We start from the raw sequence: 23,423 nt of genomic DNA, 5'->3' as shown, positions 1-23,423 counted from the left end.
TCCTTTTGAAGGGCTTTGCTCTGCATGATATCCTGACTGAAGCCTGTAGGTTTTTTTTACAGTGCAGCAGAATCCAAGATGCTCAAATGAATGTCTCAAATACAGAACTGTACATTCACAGTACTAAAGCCATTTCCTTGTTAAGAATCCTCACGTGCAGGAACTGGCAACCCTTTCCCTGGTGGAGGTTTTCTAAGAGCAGAGCCAGGGACATGCTACAGGATATTCCACTTATTAATGGAATCAGCAAGTCCCCTTTTTAGTGGGTAGTACAAGGCTCAGAACTAACCAGACCAGCACACAGTTCCAGGAGCATTCCCACCCCTGTGTCCCTGCTAAATTGTGCCATTTGTGTGCCTTGTCACACTGCTTGTAGGCAGCTTGTTACATCCTGAAATCAATCGATTCTTTCCCTCGTGCCAGATCAATCTCCTTTTTTTTAAGAGCCTTAGAAGAGGGCTTGCAGTCAAATGTTGGCTGCCTGCCCATCATGCAATTTCCTATTCATCCTGAAATCCCATACAAGTCTTTTCCTGGCTGCCAGGGTCCCCATCTTCTCCACTTGGCATTTAACACAACAAGACACGAAGAAGCAAAAGCTTTACCTTAGACAACTTCAGGGTCTGGGAATGCTTCCCTGCCATTTCTCCACTGTAGTCTTTTGGATGAGTAATCAATTCCCACTCATAGGAATACGTGGTTCCTTAAGAAAAAAAAGGTCCAGATGTTTATTTTCAAAGCCTGCCTTTGTGCCATGCTAAAGAACTGCAAAGGTATTAAACATTTACAAGGCACATTCTGCTGCACTATGGAGAAATGAGACAGCTTGGAGTTTGGGCTGCAGCTATTTGGGAATATACCCAGGAAAAGAGACAATCTGTGCTTCTAAACTCATTTACTCTGGAGCCAAAACCCATCTTTCAGCCTCTAAGGCCATAAGGAGCTTTGGAACAATCACAGCTCCAGGATAGCAAGAGAGAAAAGCCTTATCATGCCCTCAAATCCTGCAGACACAAAGTAACACTGGTTTTGGAACGGGAATGAATCAATCCCTGCTGCTGCACAACACGACCACACCTGGCTCTCCTCTGCAGCTCCCACTGCCACCGTGGGCAGAGTTAAGATAAGAACTTTACAAATACCTGCCAACAATTTGCATGATGAAATGAGGAGTGTACAGAAACGTGTTCCTCAGCAGGCCAATCCCCCAAAGCAGATTTACCAATCCACCAAAATTGCTAAGACAGCTCAGTTCCTATCAGCAAATATCAAGAATAGATGCTGAAGATCCACTGCTTCCTCACACACCACTTTACGAATGTGCCATCTCCCAAACCTAATGATTTTGTGGCCCTTTCCATTGTTTTGTCTCACTATTTTCTTTAAGAGGCACCACGGGGCAAAGAGCAGAGAATGAAAAATTTCTACAGCAAAGCGTTCTCTGACAAAAGACATCTCCAAGACTGTCCTTATTTAATGCTGTATGTAAGGCCTGTTTTCCATGTCCCATTCCAAGCCCCTAGCAGGGTTCCCAGGGAAGCCTTACCAGGGGGTGGTTCAGGAAGCACGAACGCGTTGAGCTGCACTTCGTTCTTGGGCAGGGTCACCTCCACGCTGTCTCCAGCAGAAACCACCAGTTCCTTCACCACTGACAGGGACAAAACACACAATTGGAACAGGAACAGGAAAGAAATCACGTGCATGCAGAAAACCACTTTGGTTTCAGAGTTTGTGGAATAAAACCCAGCTAGCAATGGTGTATTTTGTAAACATCCTGTCCCCCGGTACAGCTCCCGTTTCAGGGTTTGCTTTCCTTGTTAATCCAAAAGGGGGTTTATAATTTTAAGAGAAGCCCAAAATCATTCAGTCACCTCTCTCTCTGCAGATACTGAAACGTGACCCTCGGGCCCTGCAGAGGGGAATCTCTTCACCCAGTCCAGCAGGATGGGGAGGGTTTTACCCGACAGGTTTTTGGCCCAGAACCCGGCTGCAGACGCAGCAAGACAAACACTACTTCCAAACTGCAATTCCACAGCTTCATAAATATATGAAGAATCCACAGAATTTCTTTTCTGAAGAACTGCTTGAGGGCTAAGAAAGTTTTTTAAAACCTGCATAGCTGCCACACTGACTATGAAAGCTCAAAAGACAAACCTGGTCCTTTTATTTATATTTTCTTTTCCACCCCCGCTTAAGAATTTTCTTGCCATTCCATTTCAAATAAGCTGACAGGTAGTTTGTTTCAAAAGACTACAGAGTAACCTTGAAAACTATGGCTGGTGACATACTTTTTCTGCTTTTTATTAGCATTAAGGTAACCAGAAAGTAGAACACATTTCTTAAAAGCACCTCTCAGCCTCCTCATCTTCCCCTTCCTTTCCCATTTGCTTTATGTTTGTCTTTTTATTACTGGGCCTGGGAATTATGCATAGAAAACAAGAAATTCAAGTGAAAAAAGCTGGAGAAAAAGTCCTTAAATATTTAGCTTTTCTTCCATTTTTATTATCTATTAACTATCTACTTATCTATTATCTATCTTCCATGTTCATTAGCTACTGGAATCAACCATCTTTTTTTCCACCCTTAATTATTGCAGACTGTGGGACATTATAACTCCATCAGTCTCTCAGCTGCAAAGAGTTCCAAGGCAAAAAGAAATCAGATCTCAGAAGGAAAAAATAAAACCAAAACCCAGATAAACAGACAAAAACCCTTGGAAAAACTACCTTTTACATCATCTTTGCATTGGTTAGCAAACCCAGGAGACCCTGGCTATGTTACTCTTCCAGCACAAGCCAATGAAGATGTTTAAAGTATATTTTCCAGTTTTAACTGGGGTAAGCCCTTAAAAGAAATATTACTTGTTAGCACGGGCAGCCAATGAGCTTCCTGCCAAACACATCTCTGGATTCAGTGCTTCCCTTACACTTTCCATTTGTTCCCTTGTAAGGGAAAGGAACCCTAAATTCAAAAGAAATTCAGCTGAACTGGATTAACTGAATCCTGAGCCACCACACAACCAGCACACACCGTTCCCTGTCCATATTCCATCCCTACAGGGAGAGCTGATGGCCTGGGGGAGGGAACAGAGCTGCCAAAGGGCATTTTGGCTTTCATACATTTTCGCCAGTCTGTTTTAGGAAATAGCAGTGCGAACAGAAACATCCCTGTGCTGCAGAGCACAGCGTGGGCTGGGAGCCAAGCACACTGTTCTCCACGGCTGAGCTGTGCAGTGACACTCCAGGGACACAAAGTCATCAGTTACTCCCCTTTTGGAGCAGACTGGGAGATTCCAGCTCAACGTGACCGACAGCAGCGTGCCAAGGCTACCGGAAAAACACTGCCCAGGACTCTGCCCTGCGTCACCTCTCGGCTCTCACTGCGGGAATTAAGACATCCCCACCACTTTCCTGCTGTCCTCAGATGCAGATTTATGATGCCCAAGTCCCATTCCCAGCCCTCAGGAGTTACTGGAGCTGACACAGGGATCTCAGTGCTTTCTCCAAGGTCCCAGAGTTACCTCCTGTTTTTCCACGCTGCCACTGGCTGTCACCAAACCCTCAGGAGGTGACATCTGTGTGTCCTCACCTGGCGTGGTGGCAGCAGTGCTGGGGGACACAGCAGTGCTGCTCTGGGCTGTAGGAACACTGCCATTTGTGGGAGCTCCACTTGGCACAGAAGTAGCTGCCTGTGTCTTGGCTGTGCTTTTCACCGGCGCGGGGCTGGTTGTGGGCAGTGCCCCAGAGGGGTGAGGCTGGGCCACAGCATCATCCCCGGGCTGCCCAGGCTTCTCAGTCTTCCCTGGGGATGTCAAGCCCTGGGCCACAGGACTGGAGGATGTAGCCACCATTGATGGTTCTGGTGCAGATGTTCCAGGATGGATCTGTAGAGGAAAAAGTTATTTTGACTTGAACATCGAACGTCACTTCTAAGTTGCCCTTCACCTCCTCCACACTTAGGGAGGCTGAAAAGTCCCTTGTTTGTTTTTCCCAGAAGCAGGATTTTTTACTGCTTCCTTTTCTGAACTGTTTCTCCATGTTATTCCTTCCACAGCTCAGCTGAACACCAGTTAACACCACACCTGACTACAGCAGTACCAAGGCTGTTGATGTGGCAAATACAACAAAAGATCCATGTTCAAAACTGCAGCGAGTGGAGCTAAGAGAACAGAGAGGTGGGATAAGACAGACCCCAAAAACAGGGACCAGGAACTAGAGTTCATTTATTTTGGCTGTGATCTCCTTTTCCCAAAGCTGTGCAGTTGGCCAGCACGAGGCAGGAGGATTGCAATGGCATTTTTATGTAATAACGGGATCGTAGCAGCAAGAGGAAATTTATTTCCGAATCCCTCTTCAAAGCAAGGTGACCCAACACAGCTCCCTGCCTGCAGGCCCCAGGAGATGCTGCTGGGCCAGGGAGTGCAGCTGGAGGGCACAAAGTTTCCTCACGTCCCCACAGGATGAGCCACTTGATTGAAAATGATCAGAGTGGCAGCAACAATTTCCTTTCTTTCATCAGAAAATTCCTTTTGCGGGACCCAGCCCCATTCCAGTTCCTTGCCTGACAGGCAACACTCTCGACAATTTACCCTCCACCACGAAGTCCATGTGTGTAGCACATTTCACCGCTCTAAATCTATTTTGAGAACATCTGCTAAATATTTAAAATGGAGCAATTTACCATCTTTGACTCAGAAAGTGCTTTGGAGCTGAATTTCCCACCACTACTCCCCATTAGAGGAGTGATCAAAAGCTCGTTTTGGAGGAAATACTCTCAAGCTTGTTGGCACTCAGTCCAGGAAACAGGAACTGGGAAAGCACTTGAGCCCATGGTGGGCAACATCCTGGTCAGTAAATGGGCTGGGCTTTAGAAAACACTAAATGTTGGTTGTAAAAATAAAGCCCTGGTGCCCACACTGAGTAGCCACACCAGGAGCACCAGGGAAGGCACTGAAGGCTTCTCTGCAGGTTTTATTTTTTTTTCAGCCTTGGGCAAATCATTTTCTCTTCCCATATCTCAGCTCCCTTTCAGTCTAAGACTTTAAACCAATTGTTTGATTAACATCTGAGCTTTATGAAGCAATAAACCAAACATTATTTCTTAGTATTACAGACACAAGCTGTTTTTCTTTATTTGGTTACTTATTAATGGGCTTCCTTCAACAAAAGTGTGGATTCTCTGGAATCCCTGCAGGCAGAGTCTGGCAGGCTGCCCTGCATGGGCAGCCTCAGGGCAGCTGGCTGTCCCAGGCTGTATCATCTTCCACCCACCCTTAACTGGCCAACTCAGGGCACTGACTCCCTTTCACCAAGATAAAGCTGGAAATGGCTGCAGGACAGGAGGGGAACAGCCAGACAGGAACTCAGACACAGGAGACAGACTCTTTAGGAAAGGCACAGGAGAACGTCTCCATGATTTCTCACCACTACAGAACCTTAACCCTTTTCCTTCTCAAGAATCAACCCAGAAGGATCACAAGAAACACAGTCACAGACACCACACTGGAGACCCACATCCACCCACTGGCCACAGCAGAGTCCCCACTTTGCTTGGGAATATTCCCAGTGAGCTGGAGGCTTCCTTAACTCACTTCTAACGCCTAAAAAACCCCCCACTTTACAGTTAAGAGAGATCCTCTTCCTTCCAAAAGTCTTAGGATGAATTGACAGCCAAATGTCTGTGGAGAGCTCGAATTAGATAAGCTTTGCCTGGGGCAACATAACAGTCAAAAATGCCTCTAATGCTTTCGAGCTGAGACATTTCTTATCTTTGCTCCATAACTCGGAATTCTTTAAAGCAAAGAACAGGATTTCATTCTTGGGGATAAACAAGAAGGAAACCAGAAGTTTGCCAGCTGTCCCATCTTATTAGCTTAGAAAATAGAGAGAAGTAGCACATTGGCCTGAGTGATTCCGACCCCTAAATGCCTTTGGCCTGGGACAAATGACCTGATCTCCTTGTCTAAGAGTGCTGTGTCTGTAAGATGGACTAGAGTGGGATGTGCATCAGAACCCACACCAAGCCCAGGTAACTTGAGAGAAAAATACCTGTGTTCCAGAATTATCTTTTTAATTTAAATGGGTCTGGTCTGAATTTACAAAATAGGCTCTTTTTCAGCTTAGATGGTTCCACACCTGTGAAGACACTTAAGACACAAAAATGTGGGTAATGTCACAAACCAGTAGAGTTAGTGCTGGCAGTGAAGAGAGACCTTTCCTTGTTCCTCCTGGACTAAAAAGCACCCAGCACTAGCAGGAAGTGTGACAGCAGGAGCCCAACAGGGGGGTTGATGTGAGGGCAGGAATGAGCTCTCTGGCTCTGTTGCAACACTCCTGGCTCCAGCCTTTCCCAGTGTGCCTGCAGAGCTGCTGCAGTGCTGCTGCAGCCCTGCTCACCAGCAGTGCTGCACTTCAGTGCTTCTCCTGCCTGGCTGTTAAATGTGCTGCTATATTTTAAAATCGACAAGTAATTCTACAACGAGGCAGAAAAAAGTGCCTGGAAAATGTCACTTTAAAGGAAAAGCACAGATTTCTCTTCCTTAGTTAAAGGCTGATGATGCACTGTGGTTTATCCTGGTTCCAAAGCAGGGGGACAGTAAAACCACAAATTAATGCTCACTGCACATCAGCAAAGCCATTGTGGATGGCTGAGGAGCAAAATTAAACCCACAGGGCAATGTTTTCCCCAAACTTTCCCTTGCCTTCTCCCTGAGTCTGCAGGAGCAAAGGAAAAGATTTGCCTTCCACACATTCAGTGCTCATCAGCAGCAGGGGAGAATATGCACATTCATTTCTCTCTCCCCTTTCAGGGAGGAGTTAAGAGCCACTTTGACTTCAAATGTCCCTTCCCACTTCAGGTGTTTGATGCTCCCAGGTATGAACAGTCAGTATGGTCCAGAACTCTCCCCATCTTCCCAACCTTCCCAAAGAACAGAATTAAACACCCAGCATTCACCTCCATGGACTGGGCCAAATTCTCCTGATGTCAGTGTGTGTGTAACTTTATTTTGCCCCATAACCAACCCAACTTGGAAAGCCTCCCTCCTGCCAAGGCTGGCTGTGTCCCAAGAACACAGCTTCCAATGTTATATCCTTGGCCTAAATTAAACTGCTCCTGGATCAGGAGTGCAAGGACAGCTGCAGAGCTGGCTTTGTATCTTGCAGGTAAAGTTGGATGGTTCAATAATCCAGGAATTAGCCCAGGTGGATATTTTAATTCTTCCACCTCCTCAAAAACTCTGTCCTAAACCTTAAAAACCTGACTGCCTGGAATTCCATCACAGCCAATATATTTTAGTAAGTGTTTATTTTGATGAAACCTGCATTTTTTTTAAGGGATATGGACTTCCTTAAAAATCATCAGGGAAAATAAAAACCTTTCCCCAGCACACATCCAACAGTGCACACTAATGACAATGGGAGCACTCCCTAAAGATGGGAAATCCTGGATACTCAGCAATGTTCAGAAACTGATTATTCCATGTAATTTAATATTTGCACCCAGTTTACTAGACAGGCACTGGACAGTAATAAAACAACTCAGACTGCAATGCTGACAGGCAGGGAGATAAAACAGGCATTACCCAAGAGCAGGAGAAGACATTTGAGAGTGGCTGCAAGGATGTCTCCTCACATGTGTAACAGCTGAGAGAATGGGGTCACCCTGCACAGCTCAAATATTAGCAGGAGGAAAGAACAGGGGGGGTGGAAATGCTGCAGCATTGCAGGGGAGAGAGAAAACTGAGCTCTTGAGTCAGCCCCAAGTGCTGTGGGGTTCTGGAAAATCAAACATTTGTGAAGTTTTAGTGCCTGATTTCACACCCAGGCTGCCCTGGAGCTCTGTCCCTTGGCTGCTGGCCACATCCTGCTCCAGGGTGGTGGCTCAGGCCAGTCCCAGCCCTACCTGCAACCAAGGTTTGAATAAAGGGGGAGAAACAAATTCAGTCACATCTCCAGAGCCAGAGGCATCAGGTTTGTACAGTGTCAAGCCCTTGAAACATGGCAAAAGCTATTTAAGGAACAGTTACACCAAGTAAAATTCTTTTTACTTCACCAATCACGAGTGCACGGGCTTTTTTGTATGATAAGGCTCAAAAAGTTACTTACAGATGTAAAAATACAAACATCACTTAACAATTCAAATGTGCCAAATTCTCTTCAACATAGAGATTTACTGGCTTAACACCGTGTGTGTTTGCAGTAGAGACTAAACTGATTTCATTCACCCAGTGCCAAGGTAAGCTTTGGTGGATTTGACAAACTGAAGCACTCTTCAAAAAGAGAACAAAAAAAGTTGGCAGTAAGAGGACAACTCCAGCGAGCAGACTGACATCAAAGTGCACTGGGAGCTCATGCATGAGTCTATAAAATAATATATTTAGCTGCCTCATTTCAGCACCCAAAGGAAAACAGCTTATTTTACTGTGTGGATCTAAAGAGGTACTTTTACAGGTAACAGTTTTTAACTCTCAGACACTTCCCACTGGCATCACATCCCACCTTTTCCTTCTCATGTTGTGTCATTACACAGAGGATAAGCATCATCATGGACCCCATCTCCCCTCACCTTCCCAAAGACACTTTATTCCTGATAAAAAAAGGGGGGGGGGAACCCCACCCTCAGAAAACCAAACAAATCCCCAAACTGTTGGCCTTGCCTTGTTGCCAGGGGGCTGAGCACAGGCATCCTGAGAAGGTATCCCATCACTTGGGCACTTTCAAGTCAAACAATTGCCCCAGGCAGCCCCAGCACCCACACTCACCTGGGGCATGTCACCGTCAGCATCCCTCGACCTGTTCACATTATTGCTCTTGGGAGGGAACGGGCTTTTGGGGTCCTGCTCTCTTGGATTCTCTCCATCTTTCAGCAACTCTTGCTTCTGATTTTCTTTCCCAGGAGCAGCTCTGGCTGCCACTAAGTGCCTCAGCACCTGATCCCTCAAGCCCTCCGCTTCACTCCGGCGGCTGCGGGATTTGCTGCCCGGTGCTCCGGCTGCAGCCTCGTGGCTGGATCCCACTGCTGGATCCCTGCTCAGGAATTCCACCCTGCCACCCGCCAGGCTCCGCTTCTGGAATGATCTCCGCAGTCTTTCCTTCCTCTGGACGGGGATGTTCCAGTCCAACCACTTGTGAAACAAGGTCTTTGCGTCACCTTCCATCTGAAGGTCTGACAAACGCTCTGTGCTCTTTGATTTCCTTAAAAACCCCAAAGCCGAGTCCGCCAGGCCGGTCCTGTTGGGCTGACACGTGCCAGGCACGGTGCAGTTCACCTGGATGCACGTGTTTTCCAAGAACCAAAAGGCATCACAGGTGGGGCGCTGGCAGCAGGCGGCCTGGCAGGACTGCAGGGTGTGGAACCCTTCCAGAAGCTGCAAGTGGTGATCTGCCCACGATCTCAAACGGCCACCAAGCAGGATCCTCCCCGGCTCACACTTCGATCCGTCCCACTTTGCTTCTGGGAAATGGAGGGGAAGACAAACACACAATTCTCAGTCCTTTAAAGCAGTGGACGATGGATTCTCATCGCTCGTGCCAAGAGGAATTTAGGGCACTGGGGTAACGTGGTAAAGAGGGTACAGGAGAGGAAATGGGGCTTCTCAATCTACATCTGGCCTCAAGATCCAGTAGTTACATGGGATTCTAAGCAACAATCTGCTGCTCCCACCTCAGGGACCACCACCCTTTCCAACAGCAATGGAGTTAAAGCATCTACAACAGAAGTGAAGACAGAAACACTCCTGTCTCAGAGGAGCCCGAGGCACAGGCTGAGGTCACACAGCAAGTTTAGAGCCAGAAACTGAACCCAGAATCCCAAGTGCAGTTCCTCACTCTAACCAGCCTTGCCTCTCTGCCCAAAGCCTGCCTTGAAGGAGAACTCTGCAAACAGTGGCACAGGTTTGGTGCACAGTACAAAGACATTTTTAACTCTTCCATGCTGATATCTGAGAATTTGCTTGGTTTGACTGAATTTTCTCCACTTGGGAAGTTGTTCCACCTTCTAGAACAGGGGTATGCAAGGCATAGCCTCACCACCTGCTCCACCACAGTGTTTCTCATTACAAAACCCCAAACATTTGACATAATTTCTATTGGGTCAAGTTACTTCAGGCCTCAGCTCTGCAGTAAAGCAGCAACTGCTTTGCATATGGGGTTTTTTTCGTAGCATGAAAATTTAGAGTGCTTGCAGGGATCAATGGATTAAAGGCTTCCAAAATTCAGAGCTCTGCAGATTAAGGACTCCCTAAAAATAGCCTAATGACCTATGGGACTGTTACACTTGTGCTGTGTTCAGCATCCAAGGGATAATAGGTCACTGGAAGATTAGTTTACAAACCATGTGGCTGGACTGGGAGTAGTGCAGCTGGAGAACATGCTCCAGATCTGGCTCCCTGCCTGTCAGGAATGGAGTTCTTGAACACAACACAAATGGGAAACTATGAAAATAAAGCCTGAATTTAAATTGTAATATCCTGATTGAGAATGCACTCAGCATCAGTAACCAAGTCACGGGGGAGCAGACAGGGAACCTCACACCTGAAATGTTGGACTGACAGGCCCTGGCAGCCCCGTGCCACAGGCACTGCCAGGGACACCCACCTGGCACCAACATGATGGGTCTGGAATCAGAAGGGAGTATGGAATGTGTGTACACACCAAACCCACGTGTATGTACACACACACACTCTCCACACTTGGAGAAACAACAACAAATACAAGAATAACACCATTCCTCTTAATTTCAACAGGATCCTATCCACTCAGACTCAGTTTTGCCTACAAACCTCACTTTCTGTTAAAGGTGAAGCACTGTCCCTAATATATCCTGTGCACAAGGGAAATGTGCTGCTTCCTACAGTCCTAAAATCCCTCCTCCTTCTCCACCACTGCTCATCCATCTCTCCTCAGATGTCAGCCCTGGCTCACACTCAAATTAAGGCTTGATACAGAGTCAGTGAAATTCAGCAGCAGTTTCTGGTACCAGGCTTAGAACTGGAGCACACACAAAATGGGGCATATTTAAGAGAAAAATGTTCCCAAGGAAAGATACCCCTTGTGAGAAAATCACTACCTAACACAAGTATTATATTTATTCCTCTAAAATGTAAGGCCTGAATCCCCATAAGCATCTCCTCGACGTGCCAGAGCCACGATTTAGCCCAGATGACACAACACTACCACGCTGAGAGCATTCTGCTAAAACAAGATTTGAATAATATTTTGACCAGATTTCATTTCCAGAACTCTGCTAATGCCCAGCTGGGATGTGTTTATTTGAAATTAGCCAATATAGTTTCTGAATTGCTGTACACAGACAGCTTAAAACTCAAATAACTCTCAGGAATGACTGAACTGAACAGACAACTCCCAACACGCCAGCCCAGCATTCCAGAAGTGCATTTTCCACAGAACTACACAGATTTTCACTTCTCATTTTCAAGTTTCATGGTCTTTGGTGGGTATCAAACATTCAGACAGCTCTAAGTGCCATGGTAGAAGGCAGAGCTCCTGAGTCTACACTTGCACTTCATCTCTGGAGAGCAGCAATTTAATTTCATCTCTGAAAAGCAGAAACATCCCCGAGGACGAGTTTCCCCCTAAGTCCAGCACCACACAAGTCACAAGACACACACACTGTGGGTGTGCTTAGTCACTTCTTCATATTGGTTTTGTCCTATCAGTGCAGAAAACACTGCTCTTCCCAGGAACTCAGGAGTTCCTGTCCCAGGCACGCAGCTCCCAGCTCAGCTGAACAGCAGGGGAATGGAACACACGGGAACAGCTTCTATGAATAATCTCAGGTTCACAGACCTGCTCAGGCAGCTGATCCTGCCTGATATCAGATTAATCATTAAAGACTCGACTCTGTGGACTTTTTGAACCTGCCACACGTCAGCCAGTTATGTCAACACAGCTCCCCTTGCGTAACTCCACAGGGCCCAGCTCCTCTCTAGGCAGCCAGAGCTCCTCCTCAGCTCCACAGACTTCACTGCCTGAGCGACACAAGCAAGGCCAAAATAACAAAAACTCTGCAATGGAAAAAGTGTCCACATCAGGGTAACTATGTCCATATAATTATATTTATTTCTGCACAGGCAACAGCCTTAATTTAACGGAACTTTCATGGTTGGAATTGATGATCTCAGAGGTGTTTTCCAACCTTAACGACTCTATGATTCCTGGTTTTTAACTCTCCCAAGCAGAACAGCTCTCAAACACACCAGCATGTTCTGAACAGCCTCCAGGAGTGACACAGGAGCTCCAACTCTGAACTTCCAAGACATTACTAAGGACAGGAAATGCACACAGGACAAGGTAACACACACCATCCAAGCACACAGTGCTCAGAACCCTTTGCTAAGACCAGGAACACAAATATGTCTTTCCAGGTACTAAATAAGCTTACTAAGGTCACACAGCTCGTTAGCTTAATTAAATCTGCCACTGGGAACTGTCCAGGAAGGTCCAGTGAGACAACAGGGATGCTGCAACAGCCTGGAGAACACGTCCACATCACTGGGAAACAAAGCAAAACCCCCTTCCCAAACCAAACACCATACAACCCATTAGGAAAACCCCCATCCAAGCCACTGACTTGGTTATTTACTTGAACAGGAGGTTGCTTACTCAAGTTTGAGCAGGAAATAAAAGAAACAAACAGAACCATTGCCTGAAGGCAAATAAAGATTATTGACACACTGTGCTTGGGGAGAGAGTTAAACATCTGAGGGCCAAAAAACATTCCTGCCTTTCGAAATTGCTGTGAGTATTCCTTAGAATGTTTTCCAGATAATGCTTTGTTCCATTTGCAAAAAAAAAATAAGGTCAGGGAAAGCTCTCTCTGAGACACAGGCTACACTTCAGAGGGCTCATTTAGTAACTGGTAAGGGTGAGGTTTTGACTGGTTTTGGTTTAAAAAAAACAGTGGTTTTGGGGTTTTGGTTTAAAAAATCAATTCAAAAAAAATTCAAAAAAACAAAGCCACAGTGTTTAACAACAAACCATTTCACTTTCAGAATATTTTAAATGAGCGAGAGGGATAAATATCATACAGAACCACCCACCCAGCCCCAGAGAGAACAGCAGACTCACCTGCTGAGGAGCACAAGGCACACAGGCAAGTGCACAGGCAGAACAGCTGCACAATTCCCAGCTCCCTCACAACTCTTCCCAGGCAGTATCGTGACAGGAACAGGGCGCTGATGCTGGACTTGGCTTCCAACCTCTTCTCCATGGCCTCTGTGGGCAGCAGCGGGGTTCTACAAACACAGAGGGCATGAAACACAAACCACCCCCTGGCAGCTGAAAGGTTCCTTCACAGATCCAGCAGCAGAGAGAAGGGCACGGGGCGTCTGTGGTGGAACAGGAACGTCTAATCTGCTGTGATTAGTCCAGCTGCTGCTAAGGAACTATCAATGTCTGATACCAAAATGAAATCCAGGCTGGCACAGCTCCCAGCGCTGAGTGCAGAGGGCCTGTGCCTTGTGACTCCCTGCCCCAGACCCCACTTTTCCATCTAATACCACAGTCCCCTGGATTGCAGGTGGGCATTGGGGAAGTTTCAGTTCCAAACACGCCCCAGGAATGGACAGAGCAGCAGCAGCAGCACGAGGGTAACACAGACAAACCCAGCACATCTGCCCAGGGATGTCACCGAGTGTGGTGCTGCCCGGTGCCAGCCAGAAACAGGGACCCACAGCCCTGGTTTGCTTCTTATTTTGCTCCACAGGGCAGGGATCACCAAACACCTCGGCCTTTCAGATGCCAAAGGCTCTTTTACAGCCTCGGATGTTAATTAAATGTATATCACCTCTTTGAGGTACCAAAACATTAATTATATCATAGGTATTAAATATCACCTATTTTTAAAGAGTAACGGAGCACCATCAGGCACTAAGCTGGCATTAAACCTGCCAGCTCTGAAGAATCCAGAGGGAATGCTGTTACAGGGAATGCTGTTACAGGGAATGCTCTAAGAGCGAACCAGACCCACCAGCGCTGCTTCAAACACTCAGCGCCTGCTACACCGCCAGGAATCTCACTCAGACCGTCCTCAGCAGGGCAGGGACGGGCACGGGAGGAAAACTCCAGGGGGGGAGACGCGAACCCGCGGCCGCTCCGCCAACAGGTCCCCGAGGAAACTTTCCGATCCTCCCCCCAGCCCCGAGTCCCACACCCGCCCCGGAGCCCCCCTGGCCGGGCCCGGGCCCCGCGGGAGGAGGCAGCGGAAGGCTGGTACGTACCAGGGGCTCATGGCGAGGCTCGGCGGCTCCTCGGCGGCTCCTCAGGCGGGCGCCGGGCCCCGGGCGCGGCTCCAGCGCGGCGGGCCCGGGGGCAGCGCGGCCTCCCGCCCCGCGGCCATGGCAGCGCCCGCGCACCCTCACCCGGAAGCTGAAGCGCCGCGGCAGCGCGGCGGGGCCCGGCCGTGCGCGCGGGCAGTGGAGGGGCAGTGCCGGGGCCGTGCAGCCGCCGGTGCCGCCGCTCGCTCCCCCCCCCGCCGCCCTCCCCGCCGGCCCCGGTGATACCGGGCGGGGCGGGCGCGGATGCCGCGCGGCCACAGGTGATTTGCCCACAGTTCGGCCGCGGAGGCGGTGGCTTCGGGCACCGCCCAACAAGGCGGCCGGCGGTTGGCCGGCGGCGCGGGGGCGGCGCGCTGATTGGCTGGAGGGGCCGCAGGCGGCTGTGGGCGGGGCGCCGTCAGGGGAAGGGCAGGAGCCGGGAGGGGAAGGGCTGAGGGGAGGTTGCTGGGGTTTTCTCCCCATCCCCGTCCTTCAGACGCTGCTTCCCGACCATGGCCTCGGACTCCGGGGACGGGCACGCCACGCTGAAGCGGTGCCTCGGTGTGCTCAGGGACGCGAGGAACGACAGCGAGCAGTTCGCGGCGCTGCTCCTGGTGAGGAACCGCGGCGTCGCCTCGGGGGCGGGCAGAGGGGAGGCCCAGTCCCCAACTGGACACTGAGTGCCCGGGAGACGCGGGCGGATGGGGATTGGGAGATCTGAGCAAGCTGCGTCAGCGCCTTGGGATTCCCAGCAGCAAGGCGAGGGAGCCTCGCCTTGGCCTGGGTGTGCGGAGGGTGAGTCAGTGCTTCCACGCTGGAACCCCCTGGCAAACCTCTGGATCAGCGCCTGGACCAAGTGCCCGCTCAGGGGGTGCTTCCCAGTTCTAATTAAAGCTGTTCAGGCTTCTGATTTACCCGTCCAATCCTGTAAACGTGCAAACCCTCCTGCTGTTCTCACTCTCACCCCTGGTTTGCCTCGCAGGTGACCAAAGCGGTCAGAGCCGGGGAGGTGGACGCCAGGACCCGCCGGCAGATCTTCGATGCCATCGGATTCACGTTCCCGACCCGGCTGCTGATCTCAGGGCAGCCACCACCCGGCTGCCCCACACACACCTTCCGTGCCCTCGGCCTCACGCTGCTCGCCTGCTTCTGCACCGACCCAGAGCTGGCTGGGCACTCCCAGGTCCTCAACAAAATCCCCACCTTCAACGAGATCCTGCTTTCCCCCTGCCCCCCCGACAGCACGTCCATGGTGGATGATGTGTACCAGTGCCTGAGCGCTGTCCTGGCCACGGCCAGGGGCCCCAGGGAGCTGGTGGCCAAAGGGACAGTGTCTGCCCTGTGCCAGGCCTACCTGAGCAGCGGGCACGGCTCTGACCGAGCCCTGACGCTGCTCCTGGGGCTGTTGGCCGTGGCAGAGGCCAGGTGCTGGCAGAGGGACGCTCCACAGCTCCTGGCCGTGCTCAGCAAGCTCTCCGGTGACTTCCTCAAGGCTGAGGACATGACCAAGTTTGAGCTGTGTGAGGTTCTGCCTCACTTCATCCCCCTGTCGGCTCCGCTCACGCAGGACTCGCAGGGCTCTGAGTGCCTGCACAGGGTTTACAGAGGGCTGGCTGACATTTTGGGCAGCAAACTGAGCCAGTCGCAGCGGGACCCCGCACTGAAGCTGGCAGCTGGCCTCGTGCAGGCCTGTGGGGCAGAGTGGATCCCAGCAGGGACTGCTGGCAGCAAGTTCCTGGCCTTGCTGGTGAACCTGGCCTGTGTGGAGGTCCGCCTGACCCTGGAGGAACCAGATCCCGTGGAGCTGGAGGGCAAGAAAGAAGTGGTGACAGCCTGCTATGTCCTTATGGAGTTGGGGATCCAGGAGTGCCTGAGGGAAGAGAACCCACTGCTGGACGAGGTGCAAAAAATGCAGCTCATGAGGATTATGGAGGAGGCATTTGGAGCTGTAATATTCTACCTGAGACAGGTAATGCAGGGCTTTGAATGAAAAGCAGGTTTTGGGGATGTCTCTGCACAGAGCCAAACGTGCCTCTTGGCCCACTGTGGCTTCCAGACCTGTGGTAATTCGATGCACAGTGACCCTAAAGTGTCACTTTGCTTTCTTCACGCAGGTTAAACAGGAGGAGCTACAAGATCCTTTCATATTTGCCTCTGTTCGAGTCCTTGGAGCCTGGATGGCAGAGGAAACATCGTCCCTCAAGCAGGAAATCTGTGAGCTCTTGCCCTTCCTCGTTCATTATGCCAGGAAGCTTTTCAAGGAGGGCAGCCCAGCTGTGAGTCTTCCCCAGGCAGAGCTGGGCAGCACCGAGGGCCCTGCCTTACCCCAGGATGCTCTGAGGTGAGTATTTTAAGCACAGAGCTGTTGCATTTTACCACAGCCCTGCTCAAATATTTTTCTGTTTTCCATTCTCCCCTCAGTGCCGATTCCATGGGGTTTTTATTCCCCGGATGGATGTAAATTCAGGGCTTAGACCCATTCTACCTCATGCTTCCAATTTCTTTCCCCTTCCAGATTTCTGCTGCCTGGTTTTTGCCATCTGACAGCAGAGGACAGGCCCCGGGCCATCCTGGTCTCCCAAGGGGCACCAGCACTGCTGTGTGAGTACTTCCTCCATCAGTGGCAGGTTCTGAGCTCCGAGCCCGCGGCCTCAGCGCCCCTGACGAGCACTGAGATGAGCCTACAGACCTTGTGTGGGATTTTCCTCAACCTGGTGGTGACTGCTCCAGACCTGGTCAGGTAACAGAGCTGTGGGAAGGAACAGAGCTCTGAGGTTGGCAGTGGGAAGAAAAATGAGGGTGCCTTGTGCAGTGTGCTTGAGGATCTGTTAACACACCACACTGAAAAGGGATGTTCCTTTTTCAACCCCAGTTTCATCACATTTTTGGTGCTGCATTTAACCTTGACATTTTCAGGTGCCTCTGGCTCTGCTCAGGAAATGTCTCGGGGTTTGTTTTCTCTCTAGGCGAGACAAAACCTTTTCCTCCTTGATGGATGTGTTGCTGAAGTCTCTCCCACTTCTGCTGCCCCAGGAGCGTCACCTGATTCTGGCGGCGAACGTTGCCACTCTGGGGCTGATGCTGGCCAGGATCCTCGCAGGCTCAGCAGGTAAGAGGAGCTCCCACTGGCAAAGCCCACATCGCTCTGAACAGGTGGGTGGCCTGGAGAAAGAAAACAGAAGGGAAACTGGTCCAGTTTATCATTGGAAAAGTGACAAACCAAAAATCTGGGGGAGCGAGGAATATGCAGAACATTCAGCAGGCTGATGTGCTGGGATTAAGAGATTTCCAGGGCCAGGAGGATGTTGTCCTGCTCTCCCTGGAAGCCCTGCTGCACACAGACCCACCACAGGACCCCTCTTTGATTGGGCAAGTTCTGTGTCGAGTTACTAATTCCCTTTTTCTCCCAGCCCTTCAGGGAACACAGTCCGCCAAGGAGTTTTTCGGAGCCGCCCTTCAGTTCCTGTCACAGGCCCACACGGCCCAGGCAGATCCCGGCAGTGACAGCCTGGCTCTGGCCGTGTCTCCTGCCTACAGGAGTGCCTGGGATGACATCCAGGAGCTGTGGTTCCTGGGAATGCAGGCCCTGGCCGGCTGCATCCCGCTGTTCCCGTGGCTGCCGCCGGCCGTGCTCCGGGCGCGCTGGCTGGAAGGGCTCTCGGAGCTGCTGTCCCGTGTCTCTCCAGCCTCCCTGGACTTTGAGCTCATCACTGCCTTCCAGGGCGTGCTGGTGGAGCTGGCCAGAGCCAGCAAGCCCTGCAGGGATGTGATCCTGGCCCACCACGGCACGGAATGGGCCAACCTGTACGGAATGGCAGCTCTGGAACAGTGTCTGGCCGAGCAGTGAGGAGCCACCAGCACCCGGGGTGGGAAATGAAGCCAGACACCTGCACAAAGTCTGTTCAGCACTTCTGTGCCAGGTGGGCACAAAGGAAACCATTTCACTGACCAAAAACTGGAGTCATGCAGCAGAGCCTGGCAGGATTGGCACTGTCCACACCCTGGTGTGCAGAACTGCTGCTGCCTCAGAACATTTCACCCCTGCTTGACCTGCTGTCAGGATTTCTCTGTAAAAACAGCCTGTTTTGTTATTAAAGATATTTTCTGTCGCTTTGTTTTTCAAACTCCTCAGTGCTGGGATTTCTTTCTGCCCAAGGCCCTGACAGGTTGCCTGCTGCTCCCATTAATATTGTCACAATTTTGTCACAGTAAACCCTGCGGGTTGTCACCTTATTTCTGTGGGTCCTGCACATGTTGGTAACTTGGCACAACACACAGAACCCTACAAAAGCCAGAAATGGGAAAAGCTGTAATATTTACTGAGAGCAGTGAGAATAACTCCCTGTAACTTGAAGATGTCGTGCTGCAGGATGACCCCCACCACTCATATCCACCACTGATACCATCATCCCAAATTCACACCTAGAAAACCTTCCCAGCACCACTTGCTTTGCCTGTTTTGCCCCACAAAACACCTGCACAAAGCACACCCATGGGGATTTGTGTTTGCTCCCTCTCACTGCCAGGATGGGATGTACGGGGGGAGTTTCCACTCTTGCAAGGTTAGGGGTTCAACCTGCAAAGGGGGTTCCACCTGCCTTGGCTTTTTTTAGGGTGTGAAAGTAGAAATAAGTGAATTCCCCCTCACTCCCCACACATAAGGAATACTCTGTATTACAGAGGAGAAAGGCCACGTGTACCATGGAGTAAATCACTTTGCAGCCTGGGCTGCCAGCTCCTGGGTGCTCCGTAATCCCGAGGATAATTCCCAGAAGGAGCAGCCGGACCGGGTGGCCGACAGGGCTGGCTCCATCCGAGCGGAGCTCGCTGCTCCCACTTTTCCACCAGGTGTCAGCCGAGGAGTTCTCTGGGAGCTGCAGCCTCGCCGGGACCGGCTCTGCCGCCAGCCCAAGGCGTTGATCAAAACTCCTCCCGGGGCGCTGTGCAATCGTCTGATCAAGAGAAAATCAGGCGAGGAGCCGCCTCAAACGGAGGGCTGGTTCTGGCTGTGTTCCTGCTTTACACCGTGTTTTTGTCTCACTGCTTTACGAGAGCAAGTGCCTCACACAACTGGAGAGGAGGCTGTTGCTCAGAGAAAGTATTTTCCTCATGTTTCCAGCTCAGCCCTGACCAGTCAGCACAAGCTGGGACAAAGGCAGGTGCCCCCAGCAGAGCAGTGCGAGCCAAACAGGCAAATTATCCTCCTGGCCTTGGAAAAGAGCAGAACTCCGCGGAGCGTGGGCTGGGAGAGGCTCCCCATCCTGCCAGGAACACATCCCTGCACCCCAGGGAAACAGCAGCATGTAGGAAGGGTCAGGAACACATGTCAGAGCCAGGAAAAAAGCACCCAAACCCTCAAATCCTTTACCTTCAAGTGTTCCTGGTCCTGTAGGTCTTCTGCCTCTGGTGAGGGGGTGTGGGCTTCCCATAAAGGACAGCACTCATTAGTGCTAATGAGAGATACAATCCGTGTCAGCAGGAGGGTGCTCTGCTCTCCCCAGTGTGGTGCTGGGCTCACTGTGGGCAGCTGATCTGGCTTGGCCTGGGTTCATCCCTGCAGGCAGAGGTTGGAGCTCCCACAACACCTGACCAGAAATGCACCCTGGACCCACAGGACCCCATCCAACACCAGCACAGTCCTAACCTGGAGGCCTTTGGCTGCTGGATTTACTTCCCAGAGAGGCTACCTGGGAGCAAATCAAAAGCCCGGGGAAGTTCTCCAGTTTTATCCCTCCCCACATCCTGTGGAGGGGGGTTTGGCCACCAGCAGGTGCCTGGAGATGAGCCCCCGCCCCTCATTCTCACACTCTTCCATGCAAAGTCCCATCAGGCAGGACTATCCATGCCCTGCCAGAGCTGGAGCCTCCCAGAGACCCTGATGGCTCATCATATACCTGTGTCTTTGCATGGCACAAGACACACTCCTCACAAGCTCCTCCCAGATGCCAGAGGAAGGGGTGAGACACCTTCTTTGCTCTGGGATGTCACTGGGCTGGGTGCCAGAGGAGCTCCTTGAGCAACACCAACACCCTCCGAACCCATTCTCACACAGAGTACCCCTAAAGGGCTGTTTTCTCCTCCTGAGACCAGGCTCTGACAACCGTGAGCGCAGCACGTTCAGGAGGGGAGGGCACTGAGCTGGTGGAGGCCTCTTGCCACGTGGGCACCTCCTCTGGCTCCTCGTGTGCCGCTCAGCAGGCCCCGGCACGCCCAGGCGGCTCAGCCCATGCCAGGGAGATGCTGCCCTGGCAGCCTGGCCGAGGCTTCAAAGGCTGTGGGGTGTCCTCAGCCACCCCGAGCCCTGCAGCCCCAACCGCAGGTTCTGCCGCTGGCACCCACGGGCACTGCTCCTCCGGTGCCAGGGAGGGGGATGTGGCATCACCCAATGCCCCCTCTCTGCCAGAGATCCTGGCACGGAGTGGGATTGCAGCCAGTACACCCTGAGTGAGCTGTGCTTCTTCTCCCAGTGCACTCCCAACACCGGGACGAGCTCTCCAGGAACGAGCTGATCCTTCACCGTGCTCTGACAAGATGGACAGGGCCCCAGAGGAGCAGGTTCACATTCTGGTTTGCTTTGACAGCTTAAATGTCATAACACCATTGCAAACCCAACCATGGCATATGTTAACTCACAGAGTTCATTAATCTCACCCCAAAAGCACCGGCAATAAAATTAAATATGTCATGAGGTTGTTATTTGGCTGCTGCACTGCAGGAACCCAGCACAGCCCCCTCCCTCCTGCTGCAAGATGTAACTGGATGGGGACCGTGGAGGCCTGAGCAGAGAGGGGGCTGCCCTGTTCCCTGCCCACCCCTCAGCAGGGTCCCTGTCCTCCCCAGGGCCCTGCCTGGCTCTCCAGACCCATAGCAAGGAGATTCCTTCCCACCTAGATTCCCGGGAAGGGGGCCTGGGAATTGATAGGAGCAGTGTGCATTTCCCTGAGGTCTTGGTGGGAACTGGGCTTCTGGAGAAGAACTGGTCCATCGTTGGCTGGGGAAGAGCTCTGCTCACACACTCCTGTCTCTGTGCTCCCACTGCTCTGGTGTTTTTGTTGCTGACCCCCAGGAGCAGAGGTTGCTGCCTCAAGCCCCTCACATGCTCCTGGAAGTACCAACACACACGTTGATCTCCTGGGAAGGAGCTCTGGGACCTTTGTTACAAAACCAGTTTTTCAGAGATTTCTGGCTTGGGTGCAAACGCAACGAGTGGTCCCTGGGTGGGGACCTGGCCCAGATCCACAGAAAAAGCTCCCCATAGCAGGGGGGCAAGGGGGCAGCTCTCGTGTTGAGGACCTCAACAGGATCATGTCACTGTCAGCAAACACAAAGGACCTTTGGCAGAGCAAAATAAGCACAGCTGGATAAAGAGCAGGTAGTGGGGAGCTACGTTTGAGTGTCCTGTGCTCAGGTGACCCCAGCAACTGCTCTGGCCAGGCTGAACCAGTAACAGAACCAGGCAGCTGCTGGGGCAGCGTGTGTGCAGCTCCCTGTGTAACAGTCCTGGGCCCTGCCTGGGGCCTTGGGGCAGCAGGTTAAAGTGAGTAATTGTTTATTGTCACCACAGGTGGCTTAAGAGGTGCCTCCTGCCATGGGAGACCCAAGGGTTTGGTTTGGTTTGCCCTCATCACCAGGTGGGTGCTGTACAGAGGGTCTGGGGCAGGGAGGGACTTGGTCATCTTGCAAGGACTATTTGGGCGCCCTCAGGTCCCTGCCTCCTTCCTGGGCACTGCTGCCCTGGGCTGGGGAGGGTGAGACCCCCTGGCAGCCCCACAGCTCCCGGCTCCCCACCCCAGCCCACCGTGTTGCCATGAACCCAGTTTGCCCAACGTGTTCTGTGGGTGGCAGTGGGGCAGCTTTGCCTTTTGTTTTTCCTTCCCTTTGTCTGTGAGTGTTGCAAGTTTCCTCTGCTCTGTCTCATTCTTGGGTGGAAACACGATTTCCCTCTGAGCTGCTGCCAGGGACCATCCTCCTGCTCACCCACGGTCCCACAAAGGTCGGCTCACAGCCCTCCCCGCCTGGATTTTGCACAGTTTCACCTCTTTCAGATGAATAAAGACTCAACATTATACGGACCAGACGAGTGAGGGATGTTAAGAATGAACTGGAACACAACTGCAAAATACAGCATATCCAATCCAATTTTTCCTAGCAAATGAAACGGATCTGGTGGAAAATAAATACAGAACTTCCAGGAGCAGCGTCCTTGAAGAGCATTTGAGGGGGATGAAGAGATTTGAATGGATCAAGCCTCTACACCTCTGCACATCCCTCCTCCCTCCCTTAAATGCCATCTTTAACAGAAATAAATTAGAATAAACGATCAGCTCTTGCCTCCTAAAGACAGGTGGCAGGGTAATATTAAAAGAAATGAATAAAAATTCATTTAATGAGCATTGTTAATTAAACCTGGAAATCAAAGAGGTCTGAGTTGTGGGAATTCAGAGGAAAAATGAAAATGAAGGGAGCTGTAGCTCGGGGCGGGAAGAGTGGAATTAAATTAACTGCAGTGTGGGGTTGTGTTTGTTGATGTCGATCACACGGCACAGCGTGTTACAGCTGCGGGTGAAGGGTTTGTGCTCTGCTTCACCCAAAACCCGCTGCCAGCGGAACCTCCCGCCCAGCCACGGGCGCCCCGCGGGTGGCACGGTGAGACCGCGGGGATCTGCCACCCCACAGCCCGGCCACGGCGCCCGTGGGCTGCGGGGAGCTGTGACCGCGGGTGTCCGAGCGCCGCGAGTGCGTGTCGGGGTGTGAGAGCTGGCGAGCGTGCCCGTGCGGGGTGGATGTGCCCGTGCGGGGTGGGCATCCCCGCGCAGGGCCGTGCGGGGCATCACCACCCCGCCGTGGGACCGCGGGGACGCGCCTGCGTGGGCGTTATATGGCAGGGGGGATTGGTGGTCATTGGGGTCACTCTGTGCCGCTGGCGGGGCCTCCTCGTCCCCCCGGTTCGCCCCGCCGGTGCTCCGTGCCCAGCGCAGGGACCCGATGCCGCGGGCCCGCCTCGCCCTGCCCCGGAGGGAGGGCCCAAAAGCGAGGGAGGGATGGAGAGGAGGAGGGAGGGATGGTGGAGGGCGGGGAGGCAGGCGCGCTGCCCGTCGATGCTCCCCGGTTTCCCCTGGCTCTGTCGCAGCCGGCGCCCGCCCTCGGG

The 23,423-nt window shown here is 51.7% G+C and overlaps 2 protein-coding genes across 3 annotated transcripts in view; one reads left to right on the top strand and one right to left on the bottom strand.

Moving 5' to 3' along the window:
• KIAA0319L (KIAA0319 like) overlaps positions 1-14,339 on the bottom strand; it is a 29,107-nt gene extending 14,768 nt beyond the window's left edge. Inside the window, exons 1-6 of one of the 2 annotated variants that reach the window (XM_027701409.1) lie at positions 14,240-14,339; positions 13,089-13,255; positions 8,762-9,453; positions 3,589-3,883; positions 1,547-1,648; positions 606-703 (exon numbers count right to left, since the gene is read on the bottom strand). In XM_027701409.1, the coding sequence (XP_027557210.1) occupies positions 606-703; positions 1,547-1,648; positions 3,589-3,883; positions 8,762-9,453; positions 13,089-13,230 (1,329 nt within the window). In that variant the 5' untranslated portion in view covers positions 13,231-13,255; positions 14,240-14,339. The remainder of the gene's footprint in view (positions 1-605; positions 704-1,546; positions 1,649-3,588; positions 3,884-8,761; positions 9,454-13,088; positions 13,256-14,239) is intronic. The other variant, XM_027701408.1, reaches the window with a different exon arrangement.
• Positions 14,340-14,691: 352 nt separating this feature from the next.
• On the top strand, positions 14,692-18,399 carry NCDN (neurochondrin). Its single transcript, XM_027701411.1, has 6 exons — positions 14,692-14,889; positions 15,258-16,244; positions 16,390-16,616; positions 16,791-17,015; positions 17,242-17,384; positions 17,686-18,399. Exons 1-6 carry the CDS (start codon positions 14,788-14,790, stop codon positions 18,120-18,122), a joined length of 2,121 nt encoding a protein of 706 aa, XP_027557212.1. The 5' UTR covers positions 14,692-14,787; the 3' UTR covers positions 18,123-18,399.
• The last annotated feature ends 5,024 nt before the right edge of the window (positions 18,400-23,423 follow it).

This window comes from Neopelma chrysocephalum, unplaced genomic scaffold, assembly GCF_003984885.1.
Source record: "Neopelma chrysocephalum unplaced genomic scaffold, ASM398488v2 Primary Assembly neopelma1_155, whole genome shotgun sequence".
Lineage (NCBI taxonomy): Eukaryota > Metazoa > Chordata > Aves > Passeriformes > Pipridae > Neopelma > Neopelma chrysocephalum.
This window is presented reverse-complemented; position numbering and strand designations above follow the sequence as displayed.

What these genes read in the sequence shown, in the direction of transcription:
- NCDN (XM_027701411.1), top strand. Translation starts at nt 14,788, where the DNA reads ATGGCCTCGGACTCCGGGGACGGGCACGCCACGCTGAAGCGGTGCCTC. An exon ending in AGTTCGCGGCGCTGCTCCTG is followed by an intron (nt 14,890 to 15,257) that starts GTGAGGAACCGC and finishes TTTGCCTCGCAG; the next exon opens with GTGACCAAAGCGGTCAGAGC. An exon ending in ACTGCTCCAGACCTGGTCAG is followed by an intron (nt 17,016 to 17,241) that starts GTAACAGAGCTG and finishes TTTTCTCTCTAG; the next exon opens with GCGAGACAAAACCTTTTCCT.